We start from the raw sequence: 18,242 nt of genomic DNA, 5'->3' as shown, positions 1-18,242 counted from the left end.
TAGAGTTAAACCAACGTCTTCAAACACGTTCTCGGTCACATTGTACAGCATTGGAATGAAGTGACAGCAGAAATGGTTTGTTTATGACAAATACACTTTCTGTACCACTTGGACGTCATTTCAGTTGGGACAAATATGCGTCACAGCCCTGTGTTGTAGCACAAGCATTAGTGTGTGTGTGTGTGTGTGTGTGTGTGTGTGTGTGTGTGTGTGTGTGTAGTGCAGGCAGGGCTTGGCAGGGTTTGCGTGCAGGCAATTAAAACTGTTCATTAATGCTTTGTTAGACAACACTCCAGCTAATCCCATCATATGGCAGGCAGTGATAAGGGCATTTGCTTCTCTCACTGCCTCTCTGTCTGTCAGTCTGCTGGGAGCAGATATGCTATCAGCAGCCTGTTGTAAAGGTGAACAGAGAGAAAGCCACGAAGGCTCACCGGTATTCTGATTCAGCTTTGGTCAGCGGGAGTGAAAGGGATAGGTGAAGGATCGCCATGGCCGTGAACGGTAGATAGCCTTTCAAAGTTCAGCCCCTGCAGCTGCTTCAAATCAATTAATTCAAATTGTAGAGTAAATGATAAGTTTCGCCATTTGTCTATGCTTCTTAACACCCGATGCTTGTGTCAGCAGTTCATCATTTGTCTTTGCCCTTCACAACCCATTCAAAATCACAGATAGGTTACGTCAGCTTTATGACTTTATGACAAAGTTTGGTCAGCTTTAAGGCTGACGCAAATAAACAGCATAAACTAATCAACTAATTCTAACTAACCCAACCCTTACCCTAGTGATTCAGCAGGAGTTGGGTCGTTTTAAAGTAGGCTGCATCGTATCATCTTAAAGATAACGATAACCGTGCGAAACCTTGAAAAATCTACCTTGTCAGAGAAAATAAAAACCATGACAGGTGATCAATAAAGTAAGGATGGATATTGTTATTAATACTATAAGAAACACATGAGAACTGGCTGCTAGTTAACCCATCCAATAGCCATTTATGTGCTGTCTCCTTTACAAGGTCAATTGCATAACCTCACTGCCTCGTCCCCATGAAAAAAACATGGAAAAATACACCCTCGCAGCTATAAGAACAGTAAGTAGACAATTTTTTTGTCTTTTTTTTAAACAAAACATTTTTGTGCTGCGCATGTTAGCGTCTAGTGATTGTGATGCGACTGGAGAGCATGTGCATGCTGCTGGGAGCCTTGTCCAAGCTGGCGGGGAGGGAGAACAGATTACCATTTCCACAGTGTGTGTGTTGTTGGGGCCCCGGAGCTGACTTCTGAGCTGCTACTACCTCTGCTAGACCAGAGCTGTCAGAGCGGCTCCGCTCATGTCTGTGTCATCACCACGACTAACACTTCTACCCCTGCTGCATGTACACACAGGGAGGACATGCTGAATCACTCGCATGCATGCACACACACAGAGTCACACAAACACCACTATACTACAACTGAGCGTGAGTATGTCCAGGTATAGAATATTCCCCTCCGCCCTCCTTCTCTCGCTTTCTCTTGCTCCCACACACACAAACATACGAATGTACACATCTCACTATTCAATAACTTGCACCAGTGGTTTTCAATGTATATAAATTATTAACTCTTACAGAGCAGAGCCATGGATCAGGGCAAACATACGTACTGTGGCTCTTGAGACGACACCCAGACCCATAGTAATATACTTTATTTGTGGCATTATTTGTTCATGGTGGTAATATCTTGATCAAAGTCAATAAATTACTATGTTCAACATCGTAGCTAGTTGAGATCCTTTGTCCTTTAGTAGGTTTACAGATTTTAAAAAATGGCGTGTTCCCATGAAGTGGAAGAGCCACGCAGAGACCAGTGTGTGGCCGATCCCTATAGAATGAACATGGCACCAGCACTAGTGCTCGATGTATATTTGGACTGAGGTGTTATTTCGAGAAATGCCTGCAACTACTGTGCCTCAAGTACATGCACTGAAGATTTTACATAATATCCGGAGCTGCATGGGCGCTGTGTCTAATGCAGTGTTGGAGGGGATGTTGTTATCTGCGCTGCCCAATCTCTGCTGTGCTGAGCTCGTATTTGCTTGCCCATACACCAATTATAAACTCCATACCCAGTCTGCATTCACATAATAATCTGTTTCACGTGATTAGGCTGACTGAAATGGAGCACAGCTTGTAAGCTCAGGCCCAACACGGGAGTTTGCTGCAATATTCACATGTGACACTTAATATTTGCTGCATTGTCCTGTATACGAAATGTATTTGTGGCATTAGACATGTTCTCTGCACTTATGGGCACGCTTTGTACTGCACTGCTCTCCAGAATAGTGTTGCAATCACCCGATGCCAAGGCTAATACAACAGGCTGCTTCTTTCCATAGAGCAGTGGGCGGCTGAGTATAAGATGGTGCAGAGGGTTGACCACTAGCCCAAATAATGGTGGTTAGATCCGCAGTTCCTCCACTCTGCATGCTGCAGAAGTTCTGCTCTCAAACCATAATGTTAGTGCTTAGTTTGATACCTACAGACACCTAGTTTTCCTTTAGGTAATAGTATTATTGTGTCTCTTCATTGACATGTTTGAATCTGTTTCATTACAGTTGTCAGAAGGCGACTGCAGCAGGAAAAAGAGACTAAATACTTGACGTGCTACTAGATGTAACCTGAGATGCAACCTCAGAAAACAGTGAGAAAATATTAAATCAACACAGAGCAAAGTGCCTTACAATATTTTGTTGATGCTCTACAGAGACTAGATGAGATGTGACCTTGAAGAGTATTTATGTATTGATTCAAAAAAATAATATATATATATATATATATATATGTTCAAAGGATAATCTCCAGAGTAAATTTCTACTCTGCAAACATTAAAGTCTACAATCAGATTCAGCCGCATTCAAATATGATCCCGTGATCTAGTGAATTTAAATGTGGTTTCATGGGTGGACTGTTGGGCCTCGGCGGAGGTTTGTGGTCTATCCATGTAATTTTTATTTCCTTTCCTAAGAAAAGTCCTTGAAATAACATTTGTGCACTGATTCCTTCTGTGTATGTTTTGGATTACAATGAATGTAGGCTAACTACTGCATAACGGCAGGGAGGCGATGGTGCGTTGTGACTGGGAGCGATTGGCTGTCAGCCACAACAACTATGCTGGCACAGCTCTCAGTGCAGGTGTCACAAGGATACCGTTGTGGCAAGAACCATTTTGTCAGAAACTATCAGCTAAGTTTACAGAGAACATCTCTCACGGTGACGGAGCCGACGGCAAATTCACTTCCCACTTATGTAAAAATTGGCGCATTAGCATAACAAGTGCACGCCTGACAGTTTCACTCAACAATGCAGAGAGCACATTTGAAGAGCATTTCCATGATTTTGAAGCAAGGGGTTTTAGCTATTCAAAATTATGTTCATTTAATAAATACAAATTCAGTTTTTACTTTTCACAAATATCATGTCGTCATGCAGAAATAATTAATATGTATTTATGAACTGAATGGACAATAAATTCCCCCAGATTATTGTTTCCCCAAGAAATATTGCATGGCACAGACGTTATAATCTATAGGTCTTTATTTATTTTTGCAGATAACATATATCGCAATCATGCTTTTTCATATAACACCATCTAAAGACATTTATTATATTTTTTACATAGAATATTTTACATTAGGCCCATGAAACAGCTAAAAATATACAAAACAATATTCTCTGACTAGACATCTCTATTACATTTTTTAATATCATAGTCTTTATTATTACTCTATTCTGTTATCGTAATTATCATTTTTACAGTTGAGAGACATATGTGCTTTAGTTTCTGAGATAATAATATTATTGCAGAAAACAGCAAATAATATCACATTGTATTTTTTTTTTTTGTTCAACATTTAGACAAAAGAAAAAGAAAAACTCAGGTTGTACGGGCATTCACAGACACATGTATTACACAGTCCAGTTTACAACATCATTCAAGAGAGAAAACTGCAGTATGGTAACTTTATACAAAATTCACAGAACCCTTTGTCATTGCACATTTTAATTTACTTATCTTTGAAAAAAAAACACATAAATTAAAGGAAAATAACGGATTCCTGTCGCACGTAGCTGCCACAGAAGAAAATGTTCTTTATCTTCCTTCATAGTAATACAATGATATCTGTGGTCTGTCACAAAGTCAGCTTCTATATTTATATTTGAATATTGCCAAACAAACTTGATATGTAACAATAGGTTTTCCTTCACCCTATAAAGGAGGAGTTTCAGTGGTGTTGGCCCATGTAGCATCTGGCTATGTCCTGTTGTGTTAACAGTGCTATTGCCGCAGTGTCGTCTGTCCGAGCCAAGGTTTCTCTCTCTCTTTCTCTCTCTCTAAGCCTGATATTGGGAAACTGCACTCGCCACAGCATAGAAACGCACTATGGCTTCTACTAAAATGACAGAGCGAAGGCCATCACAGTTCATTTACACTGAAAGAAATGATGCTATATAGCTGAGTAGCACGCAGAAAAGAGGCAACTATTTGGATCAGCTTTCGAGGGAGCCCAAGTACGTACATGCTGATTTGTGTGTTTGTGTTTTGTCGCTGCTTGATGAAGCATTTTAGATAAATGGGAGGAAAGAAACGGCGGAAATTTTGACATTAGTTCCATTTTGTTTTTAAAAACACAGCATTAATTGTTTCAGCGTATAATGGTAGTATCTGAGAGAATTTGGTCACGTCCACCTTTGTTTCCTGAGGAGTGGGTTACTAAACAGATATACAAGTAAACAGTTCCTGTCCGAATAGTGGTAGCGATCATAGAAATCCATCATAAAGTTTTCCAACGCAGTGGTCCCTGCAACTTCCCTCATTCACAGTTTAAAATGCACAGTAGATCTGAAATAGCATTGGCTTATTGCAACACAACTCTTTCTCTCCACTGAACTGGTTGTCGGAGGGGACGTCCTCCTCAGCCAGAAATATTGTATGCACAGTGCAAACGTGGGATTTCTGTAATGGCTACACCTTTATTGTTACAGGTGGTAGTTTACAGATCCAAATTGTGCTTGTAGGCCGATGCTGTAGTTACCACCCCAATGCTCTATAGTGAGACAAAATGGGGATGCTTGATTTAATCCAGTGGTATCGTCAGCGGGTCAAACTTTCAAACTCCAGTATGATTTTGGTCCTTCTCACTCTCACATATAGAAAACGACCTAAAAAATGATTCTACAAAAAAAGATTTAGACAACATACAAAGTTATTGTTCTTTAGAAAACAAAGAAACAATTATAACAGTCTCTTGCTAAGTAATGCTATCTAAGTTATTTTTGCTATGGCCACAGGTTTCAGTCGAGCCGAAAAAAGAAAATAAAAAGACAGAAAAGCTGGACGCTTCAAATTCCATACTTTACTTGTGCTTTTCAAAGGTTGTCCCAGACATGGGTGGTAAACATTTCAGGCAAACTGCAGGATCCTGCAAGGGAGTGATAGTCTGGCTAAATTATATTTTACACATACAAGCAGATTTGGCCTTACCTGTTGCACATTCCCAGATTTTCTTAAAATTGGTCAAACTTCAATATTTATTTTACAAACTTTCAAATTGCATTTTCTTCACCTACTACACAGCATTCAGTTTAATGTATTTATTCATGTACAAGCAAAATGCAATTACCAATATTTTTTTCTTTGTACAGTAATTGTAGTTTAGTAGATTAATTAATATCTTCAAAGTAGCACAATACCTACTATTTAATCAACGCGGGCCTCCAAATTTAAATCATATATTCAATATAGAGTAATTTCCTAAGTCACGTCTCCTTTTCTAAAAAGACTAACTTTTTTGCATAATGAAATTCATAATATCACAACAACTTTGCTGGGTAGTTTGTTTTTCCTTTTAAGTTTTTATAACTCTGTATTATACAAATCAACAAACAGAATAACCACTAAAAACAACTGTGTAATCAGGTTGGTCTCACGTGTCCCCAGGAGGTAGGTGAATAAAGCAGACGTGGAAGTCTGGTGGTCGTTCCCAACCTTGATTACATCTTTTCTATAGCAGAGCAGAGGGACTGGCTGTGGAGCCAGGGACGGGCCGAGGTTTCTAGATGTAGGCTTCCTCGTTGGCAGGGTTCTGATTCTGGTTTTCCGTCTGCTGCTCGGGGCCGTTTTCCTGAGACCTCTTCATAATCACCGGTTTGATCATTATCCGCAGACGCTGCAGGGGGGAACATGGAGGGGACGATCAACACCACTGATATTGCACAGCTGAATTTGAAATTACAATGAGACAGTGGAGACTAGACAGCTGCAAAGTTTACGATCAAACCCATAAGCTGAAAACACACCAGCTCCACAGCTGTGAGCTTGATGAAAGTATAGCCTGAGGCTCTGAAAAGCTCCCTCACGTGATATAAAGGGGTTTGCATAAATATAGCTTCTGCAATATGGCTGTTAAAGGAAAATAAATGCCATTATTTCTCACATAGACTAAATATTATACAGGTTTTAAGCCCACAGATCTAAATCAAAACATCCCCAAACCTCAAATCTATCGATGTTCTTGTTCGTTTTGGACCCTGCTGCATAGAAGGCATTTATGTGGAGTGTTTGTGAAAGTAAGCGTCCGCCTGGGTGCAGAGCACTAATCAGCCGGCTGATTGCTACAATTAGACAATCAGCCATCAGATGCTACTGCAGGATCTGACACCTGCACATCGCCTCTGACAGCCTCTGCTGCTCCGTCTGCAATTACGGCCCATTTATTCTGTCAGTGGTGGCTTTAAAGCTGTATCTGTCTCCAGGGGCCGTATAGATATATAGATGTATAAGGTTATTATTCAGCGCGCAATGGATGACTGCAAATGAAAAAGCTCTTAATGTTAATGGCGTGCTGGAAAAGGTGTTATCAGCCATTGATTAGAATCATTAGATCAATAAAAAGGCAGTGCTCCATTCTGCTGCACACAAATCAACGTCATTTACTCAGTGGGTTTTGTAGCAAAGAGCCTTTGCAAATTGTTCAAGAGAAGGAATGAGAAACTCTATTTTACTAATCCCTTTATCGCCGCTCCACTCCTCTTGGCAATTCATCACATCTTTACCCAGCATGCCTGTGTGCTCGCTCATTACAAAACCATTGAGTCGCAGTGCCTCGGTGCAGCTTTAATGTACAAAAACAAAATCAAATGAGGCTAAACTGAAGGTTTTCACCTCCAGCACGAAGAGTTCTTTGACTGCTGAATTACATCTCAGGTACCACTTCAATGCTACACACGTGTAAATAAAAGATGGTTCAGATTCTGGATCAGTGTATTCTAAACATCCACAATTACCTTAAATGTTCATTTAATCTTCCCACTCTGGTTAAAACTAAATTCTTCTATAAAATCCTCAGGGCTGGTGTATCACATTTACAGTATATAACATTTTCCTCACACAACATCAGCTCCCTCTAAATATTGGTCTTCCATCCACTATGTAATAATATTTCTGAGCAAAAGAATATCTTTGACACGGAGTAATCCACTTGAAACCCTCAGCACAGATCCTGCCTCGCTGCCGACTGCAGATTAGAACCCAAACCAGCTAATCGATGTGTGAAAAGCTCAGAGGTGGGTACAGCGAGGCACTCTGTGAAATCTGGGGCTACATATCTGCAATACACCAACCCAACATTTTCTGTGTAATTTTATCTCTTTTTGTGATCATCAGCAATGGATACTACTACATTCTCTGCAGTGAACTCCAAATATGAACTGTTCTGTTACAGTATGAAGATTACCTCTGCAGAGGTTATGTTTTCATCAGTGTTTGTTTGTTGTTTGCCAGATTACACAAAAACTACTCCACAGTTTACCACAAAACTTGGTGGAAGGATGAGGTGTAGGTCAAGGAAGGACCCATTACATTTTGGTGCAGATCCAGGTCAGATCCAGGATTTTCTTTAACATAATGAAATTGGGTGTTTTTCTACCTCTTCTTTGATTTGTCAAAAAAAATCAGGCATATTTAGGAGACTGATATTAAAGAGTTTGCATTTTGGTGCAGATCCGATGAGAAATATTCATCATCCTGTCCACTGCATCTACAGTTGAGACAGAAACATGGACAAATCTTACCTCTTTGTATGTGCCTTTGAGTGTGAGGAACATGTAGCCCATGTAGCCTGGGATGAGCAGCATGGAGGAGAGGGCCATGCACCAGCCAACCCCCTGACCCCAGGGTGGGAACACGTATTCGCCCATGGTGAGGGGAACCATCTGCACTGCACTGAACAAGAAGACGCCCTGTAGACAAGAGGGACAAGGGAAAAGATCTCATCATCATCAAGGAACTGCAAATCTTGAAACTTGAAATCTTTGAAAGCAAGAAAATGTTCAATTCTGCAGGCAATATTTTAGAGCAGGGTTTCACTATTAAATGATCTTTAGCTTCATCAGAAACAGTTTAAATAGTCGTACTTTCCAATACTCATATACTTTTGAATACTTGAGGGATGAGACAGTGTTAATATCGATCAATGAATAACTCACAGTGAGAAAAACTGAGCACTTCATTAAAGGTCAGATCAAGCTGATAATGTGTCGTGCATCAAGTTAATAGGATGTTCTGCTGTCTGTAATATAAACCTTCAGCAGGGCATCCAAAAGACTAAAGATTGTGCTTGTATGGGAGTTATTTCCCCTTTGGTTTCTGGTACCTTGCATTTTACCCACTAATAACAATAATTACGACAATAATACATTTTATTTATAAAGCACTTTTCAAAACATGATATGGATGCTGATAAAATAAAACACTTTAAATGTCAAGTAATCATTCATTTCAAAGAAGCCAAATAAAATGATGACATAAATTAAATAGAGCAATAAAAAAATTATGGAAACAATCAAATAAAATATAATATAAAATGAGGTGAGCTGAAAAAATTAAAGCAAGTGCAGACTAAACAACACTTACAGCAACGATGAGCGGAGTGAACACGACCCAGCAGAGCTTCCACCACATACAGGGCCTGTAGCCGATCATCTCCTCAATGTTGTCGTAGAAGTTGTTCACACCTGGAACCAAAGGCAAAAAGTGCTTCAGTTATCTCGTAATGCAAATATTGGTACAGTTCACAATTCATAGTGGTTCTAGTTAGACATGTGCAGTGTGAGTGTTTCTGGGTGAAAAGTATCCTTGAGGAGATTACGGAGACACGGGTGCAGCTCACCATAGAACCATGAAATTGAGATGCACTCAAAGAAGACCAGGAAGAGCAGGCACATCCCGCTGGCTGAATAATAGTCAAAGAGCTTGAACACGTAGAGTCCACCCTGTGAAAGGAAAGAGGAGGGAAACAGGAGAAGGTGATAAGACGGATGAAGAAGAAAAACATAGAATAATCAGTTATAGTATCTGATGTGCTGCATAGAAGTAAACCATTAAAGTGGAATAAGATGGAGGGCGAGAGCACCAGCGGCTGTGGCTGGTGCGAGTTAGTGACATCTCATCGGTGAGGACAGAACTGGTGCAAAGGCTTCCTTGTGGAAGCTGCAGTGCAGTGATAGTGGAGTGCAGACAGGGTCAGTGCAGATCAAACATTTCCTTGATAACACTGCATGTCTGTCCACAGTCAGGACATCTCAGGGACCAGCTCAAAGGGACCTGCCTGAAGCTTGATGTAGCTTATACTGGCTGCAACTGCAATTAGGGCAACTGCCTCGGTCCAACAGGACAGTGCATGATGGGAATCAACTGTGGCACAACTACAGGGTCAATGCAGAGTCCTCAAGTGTCAGAGACAAACATGACCTCGGCCCTGCAGTGATTTAGCTCCCAAATATAGACAGTGACGCATCTCAAGCAATGTTCCTATGACTTTTGATTTCTCCACAAAGTTTTGATCCTTTTTTTTTGTTTCAAATAGTCTAAGAAATGCTGGTGTATGTTGTGTGGCATTCGCTATTAATTTCATTTGGCAGCAGTTTAAAACGTTAATTACAAAAATACTTTTAACATCTCTTTTTACATGCTGGATCAGAAGTTACATTCTTCAACCTTGAAGGACAAGGAGAGGACAAGAAAAGTAAATAATTCTAAATTGAACAACATTCAGTAATTCAGCTTTTCATTGGTCGTACTTCTTAATGCTCCACAAGGGGAGGATTGTAGTTCGTGAAGTGTATGTTTTTTAATGCATTTGTAGTTTAGCTGATGAGCTCACATCATATTTAATAACATGTGCTTTGAAAGGATTTTAAGTATTTTTTTGTCAGCAGATACAAAATTTAGGTTTTGGACTCATGCAGTGTTTGTAGGAGATTTGGCCACAATTCTAAAAGCATGACAAAGCCCCATTGTGACGAACTTACGTAATATAGACTCACTATTCTGAATTTGACAACAGATATAAAGTCTGTGAGACTCAGCAGATTGGCCAGTCAGAGAGAAGTGTGTGTGTACCTGTGTGATGTTGGACAATCCAATAATGTATGAAATGAGGCAGACGACTGCGATGAAGATCTCTCGGCGTTTTCGGAGAGCCCGGGGGAATTCATCCACCAGGGCAGTGATGAAGCCTTCCACGGTGCAGAACTGGAGAGATTGAAGAGTCATGTCAAAACAGCTGGGTTGTGTAATACACTGTTGTCACATTAAATACCTCAGATCAATCACTACCTCACATTAAGACCTCACGTGAATGAGAAGTAATAGCAAGACACAATTACACAATGTTTTATTACCAGGAACAGACGCCTGGCCTCAAACACCACTTTTACTTTTCTACTGCAAGGCTACATGATCATATGTGATTAATATCCAAAAGCCAAAAGCCAGTGTGTGTGTGTGTGTGTGTGTGTGTGTGTGTGTGTGTGTGTGTGTGTGTGTGTGTGTGTGTGTGTGTGTGTGTGTGTGTGTGTGTGTGTGTGTGTGTGTGTGTGTGTGTGTGTGTGTGTGTGTAGGTTCATTATGTTTACCTGGCTGTCAATTCCCAGCATCAGCAGCATGGAGAAAAAGAGGATGGCCCAGAGGGGAGAGATAGGCAGCTGGGTGACAGCCTCAGGATAAGCCAAAAACGCCAGGCCAGGCCCTGATAAAGGCCAAAATAAGATCATTGTGAGCAGGTTTTAAGACGGGACGCTGATAAAAGACGAGTTTTATGAGTAAAACATTAAAATGTACTTAAAAATGTGTTGTATAATAATTCCAGTACTGGATAAAATAAAGGTCCTTGATGCCCTTGGGAGAAAGACGAGTGCTGAAAGTTAAATGTGGGTGTTTACAAAGGACAGACAGTTTTGAAAAATCAGTGAGCAATTTTTGCATCTCTAGTAAACCCAGAAACCAGAAGTGACATTTTGCGACAGGGTAAAAACTTCCACTGTGCCTGAAAGAAAAAGAAACCCAACAATTTCAAAGGCTTTTTTTTTTTTGGGTGGAAAAAAATCTCTCGCCCCCGCCTATTGTCACTATCGAGTTTCAACATTGATTGCAATTACCTGAGGCTGCTACATCAGCGATGGGTCTCTTTGTCACATTGGACATGAATCCCACGATGGAGAAGATGACAAAGCCGGCGAACATGCTGGTGAAGGAGTTGATGCAGCAGACAATGATAGAATCTCTGTAGGGGAGAGACAAAGCACAAGGCAGCCATTGTCACGCTTGTATCAATTCCTTATCAACCCTTTACACATTGTTGAGAGGCGTGGGGGGAAGGGACGGCGGAGAGCCATTTTGCATCCTGCAGCAGCACAGTGGCAGTTATATTGACCTGTTATTCTAAAATGGCTCCAGCAGTTGAAACCACGGATGTATGTTCAGTTCGGTTGTTGTGCTGCTGACCAATGTTAACTCTACCATGGGAGACTGGATGAAGCAAACCAAAGCAGGGGGTAGAGCTAAGATAACAAAACAAGCTGAGAGAGATGGAGGCTCAAACATTTCCAAAATTGAAAACACCATGTTGCCAGGAAACCAAAAATAATCCCAGGAAGAGCCGTCTGCAGCGTAACCTTTGGTATGGGATGTGTCTGGATTGATTTTTAAGAGAAACTAACATTTCCTTTTCATAGGTATGGACTCAAGGTGGTAAATAAACCTGAATGGTGACACTTCATCAATCACCTACCTGTACACGTTGTTGTTGAACGTATTGTAGCTTCCGAGAGCAATCAGAGAGCCTAATCCCAGCCCGTAGGAAAAGAAGATCTGAGTGGCAGCATCCAGCCAAACCTGGTGGCCAGAGACGAGACAATAACTGATGAATAACCAGGTGTAGACACAAGCTGGAGTCAAGCTACTAGTGAAAAGTGGTGATTTGAGACAATTGAACTGCTTAGACTGATCAAGTCTCGTGCATAAATGTATTTCATCTCTTATATATCACAAACGGAGGAAAACCTAAGTAGTGTCACACTTAGTCCGGATCCACTAGACACGTCTGCTTTTCTTTTTGAGACCTACAGTAAACTCGCTTCTACTGTTTGCTGCCAATGCATTTACCAGTGACTGTTCCACACATTGTCGGTGAGTATTGGTACCACGAATGTACAATTACTGAGAATCCATTTGAATAAACCCAGAGCTTTATTGCAGTATCAGATGCATGGTGGGAGATCTCGTTCGTCATTATGTCGTTTGTATGTTTTCCGTTTTTACATCTCGTAATGTCGAACTCTTTTTTACAACTTTTTTTGGCCCTTTAAAGGACGTTGTGACTTTGTCTGTGTAAAAGTTCTATATAAATAAACTTTACTTACTTACTTACATTACTGTAGGCCTGCATACAGCGTGTGTTATGTTGCCCCCCAAAAAGCCCCCCCCAAAATTTCAACTGCAGCTCATTTCAATCTCTGTAGCCCCACCTTTATTCCGACGATTGTGCATCTTCCTGAACAGAAACAGTTTGAAACAAGTGGGCCTGCAGAAAGAGAGAGCAGATGAAGGAGAGAGAGAGAGAGAGCATACCTCAGACTGCTTAAGTTTCTCAAAGTCTGGTGTGATGTAGAAGAGGATCCCGTCCATTGCACCAGGAAGAGTGACGCCACGACAGAACAGGATGAACAGCATGAAGTAGGGGTATGTGGCAGAGAAGTAAACCACCTGTGGGACACAGAGATGAAAGCCTCAACCAACTGAATAACACAGACATCAAGCATTATCGCTATTGGAATATATGTTGTGTTAGGATACAAATCTGTTGTTAAACTAAACAAAAGAGCCACTGTTAATGTGGCACCGCCCCCACAGAGCAGCACAGTGACCTAGTCTACTTGTCCCCAGAGGCAAGATGACCCCGCACTGGTTGGGCTCAACACTCCCAGTGAGCTATTTGACTTCTTGGAAGACCTAATTTTACTCCGTGCTGTCAGAGTCAACACATTTCTCATCATTCATGATAAATTCTACAGAAAAAGAGTTTGTCATTGATGCTTCTTTGGAAATTCTAGTCTCCGCACAATTCTTTCCCAAAGGCCAACATTGATTGATGATTGTTGGTGTGTAATGCATGTAAATGTATTTTGTTACTTGTAAACTTTTCATAGTTGTTTTATGTGATTTTTGAATATTTATGACAGTAAACTTTATTGTAGCATAGAAAGGTTGTTGCTAATCCTACAGAATTAGCACATTTAAAATGCAGAAATGAAGATTTAAGTAATCAAAATCCTGTTATTGAACATTAATCCAAAATGTCATTGAGCCACTTCTATGACCTTCAGTAAATCTGAAGTCTTGTTGAATAATCACATTGAGGGAAATGGTGCAAATTCTACACTCAGTAGATTTAGTTTTATTTTGTCTTAGTCCTCTTTCTTCCACTTACTTTGCCAGTCCAGCCGACCCCCTTCCAGATGCAGAAATAGACCAGCACCCATGCAATAGCCAGTGTGATAGCCAGTGGGATCCTGACCTCCCCGGGCTTCTCCAGACCATCAGTCATCTGGTGCATGTTACGTCTGCAGGGAGGGAGTAAAGCAGTCTTACTTCAGTGCACAAAGTCATCCTTTATCTCATACATGCACGACGTATGGGTGCATGCATGTGTCTGGATATTCAAAAAGAGACAATCATAAGAAGATATTGGTGCATTCATTCCTGGCTTCCTTTTTCCACTCATCAATTTTTTTCTGGGTTTTGATGTGATTTATTGTTTTTTTTCACATTTTTTCATGCTAGTTGAGTAGACAGATACATACATTAGGCCAGAGTCAGTAATGCAGATGGCCCCACCAGACTCTGACCCCTGAACTAACCCTTTGAAGGGGAGATGACCTTTGTGTGCAGCTAATATCGGCTCACAACAGACCAGTATTCTTGTGATATAAAAGACTCTTGTGTCCAGCTTACTCCCAGAACTCCACCACGGCACTTGTGAGGTTCTTGGTGTCTGGGAGGCTGTAGTTGGTGTAGCAGCTCTCTGTGTTCCAGGAATTGCCACAAGTCTGCCATGGCAGCTCCTGAAAATTAAGGGGGAAAAAAGAAGAAAGAAGAAGAAAATCACACAGACAGCTCTTTTTACTTGGACCACTCTCCCACTGCCGGGTCCCATTCTTTGTGGCTGTCGAGCAGCCAAGACCGTGATACTCATTTGGGACATTGAGATTTCATGCTTTTCTCAGGAGTGAATGCCTCATCGCCAAATGCATTTATCAATACCTTGTGTAAGGCGCTAATTATGTGGGAAAGGAAGTAATAAATGTCATACTCTGTTAAGGCTTGTTCACTGTTATATAAGTGGCTGCTGGCAAATAGGAGCTGCCACATAACTAAAAGGGTTACGATGTAAAATAAAAATAAAAATCTGTGCCTTGTCCTGGTTTAAAGGGCCACTTGTGTGAGATCTTAAAGGAACCCCCACCGCCCCCAAACCCCCCCACCCCCCCAGGGTGGGTATAAATATCAAATACTTACAGAAGTGAAGGAATTGTACAGATAGTAAATAGCCCAGGAAATGATTACAATGTAATAGATATTGAGCCAGAAGGACAGAACCGCAGCAGCCAGACCCACACCTGAAAGAAGAGGAGATTAGAGGCGTGAGATGTTAAATTGTGCTTAAAAAGAATAATAATGTGTTTACGATTTATTTTTATTTTTATATTTGTTACTAGAGGATAAACCTTTCCTCGTTATTACGTAATTACAAATCCCCCGAATCCAAAAAATGGGGGGTGTCTATGTTATTTAACCTGGCATTCTCCAGGCAGTCAATTAACATAACAATTAAAAAACACTTAAGGGCCTTTAGGACACCACAAGAGTGCCTTTTTCTTTTTTTTACCTTTGAACACGGGAGCCAGTTTCCACACTCCAAGCCCTCCAATAGAAGTGTACTGACCAAGAGCCGTCTCCAGAAAGAACAGGGGCATGCCAGCAAATATGAGGGTCAAAAAGTAAGGAATCAAGAAGGCCCCTGAATGAGAGGTGAGAGGTAAAGGTGTAAGTGAAGGTCAATCATAAACTTATCACATTCAACATAATCCAGGTAGAGATATGTGGTAAAAACGAGTATTTGGTGGGTTCAAACTGCGCCCAGATCACTGCGTACAGGCGCTCGCTTGTGCACAATTACGCACGGCTACCATGGTGGGGGTGGGGTGGGTAGATGGGGTACACTTAAGATTTATTTTAATTAAAGACCTCCGGGAGTTAACTGGCAGCTTTTGATGTCTCTGCACTCCTTTCGGTGTATGGATAAAAGGAAAATTGCCAAGAATTCCTGATTTACCTCCGCCGTTTTTGCCACATAAATAAGGAAATCTCCAGACATTCCCGAGTCCGATTGCGTATCCGACACAAGAGAGAAGAAAGTCAAATCTCCCGCCCCACGTTTCCCTCTCGGGTAGCTCCTTCTTCTGCACTTTCACTACCAAGGTTTTGGGTTTGTCGTTTGGCGTGGTGGTGGTGGTGGGCGCGTCATTCAACGTCTCCGTTAAGACGTGTCCGTCCGAGGCTTTGGTCCCGTTGGTGGCCATGGTCGCAGTGCGTGTCGGGTATAATCCTGACCAGTGGGGAGGTGGGGGTTTCAGCACCGGTCCAGACAGACAGCAGCTTCCCCGTCCCGTGCAGCCAGCTCCCACACAGCAGCCGAGCGGAGAGACGAATCACCGGAGAGAGGAGATTATGGAGAGGAGCAGAGGCGCCTCAGCAGCGCACCGGCGACCCTGGAAACATCAAGAAATACGCACCGGGTTAAAAATGCACTCGAAAATAAAAACCAGAGCACCTCAAGAGAATGAGATAATTGTATTTGTTTAACATTCAATAGACCAGTTTTAAAATATTGTCAGAAGTGGAATATCACGTCTTAATAATGTGCGTAAACCCTTTGTGCGTAATTTACCTTGTAACCCTGTTACTGGATTTTAGTTAATTAAAAGTGGAATTACTTATTCCTCATTAACCTAACAAATCAATTATTAATAAAAAATCATGTTTTAAAAGTGTGACTACATTTTTTTTATTTAGGTGGAAATAATGTGCTGAAAATTCACGCAAAAATATGATTGATAATATTGATATCGAAAATGTAATTGCACGTGATTGTTACGCATGCATCCATTTTGATTACATGACATTTCTTGAGGGGTGGAGAGAAAAGAAAAGAAGAATCTGCCCCACGATCCGTGAACCCCACGGGATCAAATAAAGACTTCTCATGCAATAAGAATCACTTTTAATGGCCCGGAGTGAATTCTGCATGTTAACAGAAATTTAGAGGCTCGAGAGGCTCAAGGCTCTTGACCTTGATTCACGATGCTCTAAATTCTCTCGCCCACTTCCCACTGCCAGGGTACAAGAGCAGGAGCAATGAAACACATTTAAAAGTCAATACGCAACTGTCGTGTCTAAATTTATTTTCTAATTAATTTGTATTAATTAAAACCGCAATATACCATTTATAAGATGTCACAATTTTAGCAAGATCCTGTATCTAAAGATTTACGTTGCATTTGTATTCATTCGAACTTTCTAAAATGCCAAACATGCGCTCAAATGTGACGAGCGGATGAAACCGGGAGCGCGCTTCTTTTATCACCTCTCGTGCGTAATTGTGAGGAGAAGTACACCAAGCAACATGGTCACATTCAGAGATTCACACATAATCTTTGTTTTCAAATATTTGCACAGGAATTATTTTAGTTTCACGACAAAACTGACATTCACAGATCGCACGTTCATATTTTTTGGCACATTGCAAACATGTGGCTGCGGGACTGAGGGATCAAATACGACCCTCATGAGAAAACTGTGCGTCGCCATCAAGTGAAGTGCAGCCTTGCATCCGTGCACAAATTCAGCACATCTGCAGGCACTACGTGCCAAATTCCTCAGTGGTCCTAACGCAAACATAACTCACTCAAATGCGCACTATATACACAACAGATACTTACAATCAAATCTTTGTCCTTGCCAGATTGTTTTCCCGATTGGGAGGAAAATCCGATTTTTCTTAAAAAAAAAAGAAGAAAAACCTTACTTCCTCGCACTTTCACAGAATAAACCCAACGTGAAAACTTTGCATCCGAGGACAGCCAGCGCACATATGATCCTGAGGAGGGGGAGGACGGAGGACACACTGCGTCTTGGAGAGCGAGGTGCTGTCCTTAAAGGAGTGGTGCTGAAAGAGAGGAGGGGAGAGAAGACGGCGAGAGGAGCTGCCGCCGTCTGAACTGGAGTCTGAGCAGGGACGTAACATGGAGCGCAAGGATCCTCACTCCTCATCTACACAGCGTCAATGTCACCTCAAAGTCGACCCTCCCCAACTCCAACATTTCCACCACTGAGATGGCAGCAGCGGGTTTGAGAGAGGAGCATCCTCTTGTCTCAAGGTTTTATATCCTTACTCCAGCAGGTTTTTTTTTTTTACATCAGCAACTTCTCTCTCTCTCTCTCTCTCTTTCTCTCTCTGTCTCTCTCCGACTCACTCAAGGGCCAGTTGATGCACAATAAAGACTCATAAAGGTTACATAACTTTCGGATTTCCACTTGCTTCTGCTGCAACTTCCTTCTACAGATGACTCAATTCCATCAAGTTGCCGTGAACGCAACTTTTACAAACTCAGAAACCAAATTTTGGTCGATTAATGAAATAAACAATTTCTACATCAAATGCATCCACTCCAAAGTATAGCAGATACAGAGGGAGACGCCAATGGCTGCTCTAGCTTCTGGCAAAACATGATAAGGAGGTCTCAGCCAATAAAGGGAGTCAGGGTCTGTGAGATAAATTGAAAACTGTGCTTATAATCTTCTTAG

General features: G+C 41.3%; 1 protein-coding gene across 1 annotated transcript; it reads right to left on the bottom strand.

The window, feature by feature from the left end:
* Window positions 1-3,556: 3,556 nt before the first annotated feature.
* On the bottom strand, window positions 3,557-17,898 carry slc6a1b (solute carrier family 6 member 1b). Its single transcript, XM_035152541.2, has 15 exons — window positions 17,378-17,898; window positions 15,712-16,147; window positions 15,265-15,396; window positions 14,895-14,995; window positions 14,331-14,440; window positions 13,807-13,939; window positions 12,948-13,082; window positions 12,109-12,212; window positions 11,477-11,601; window positions 10,955-11,067; window positions 10,440-10,571; window positions 9,208-9,310; window positions 8,952-9,052; window positions 8,111-8,278; window positions 3,557-6,207 (listed from the first exon to the last, which is right to left on the bottom strand). Exons 2-15 carry the CDS (start codon window positions 15,956-15,958, stop codon window positions 6,094-6,096), a joined length of 1,818 nt encoding a protein of 605 aa, XP_035008432.1. The 5' UTR covers window positions 15,959-16,147; window positions 17,378-17,898; the 3' UTR covers window positions 3,557-6,093.
* Between the last annotated feature and the right edge of the window lie 344 nt (window positions 17,899-18,242).

The sequence above is a fragment of the Hippoglossus stenolepis genome, chromosome 3 (genome assembly GCF_022539355.2).
Source record: "Hippoglossus stenolepis isolate QCI-W04-F060 chromosome 3, HSTE1.2, whole genome shotgun sequence".
In the NCBI taxonomy this organism is placed as follows: domain Eukaryota; kingdom Metazoa; phylum Chordata; class Actinopteri; order Pleuronectiformes; family Pleuronectidae; genus Hippoglossus; species Hippoglossus stenolepis.
The sequence above is the reverse complement of the archived record's forward strand: the minus strand, read 5'-3'. Positions and strand labels throughout refer to the sequence as shown.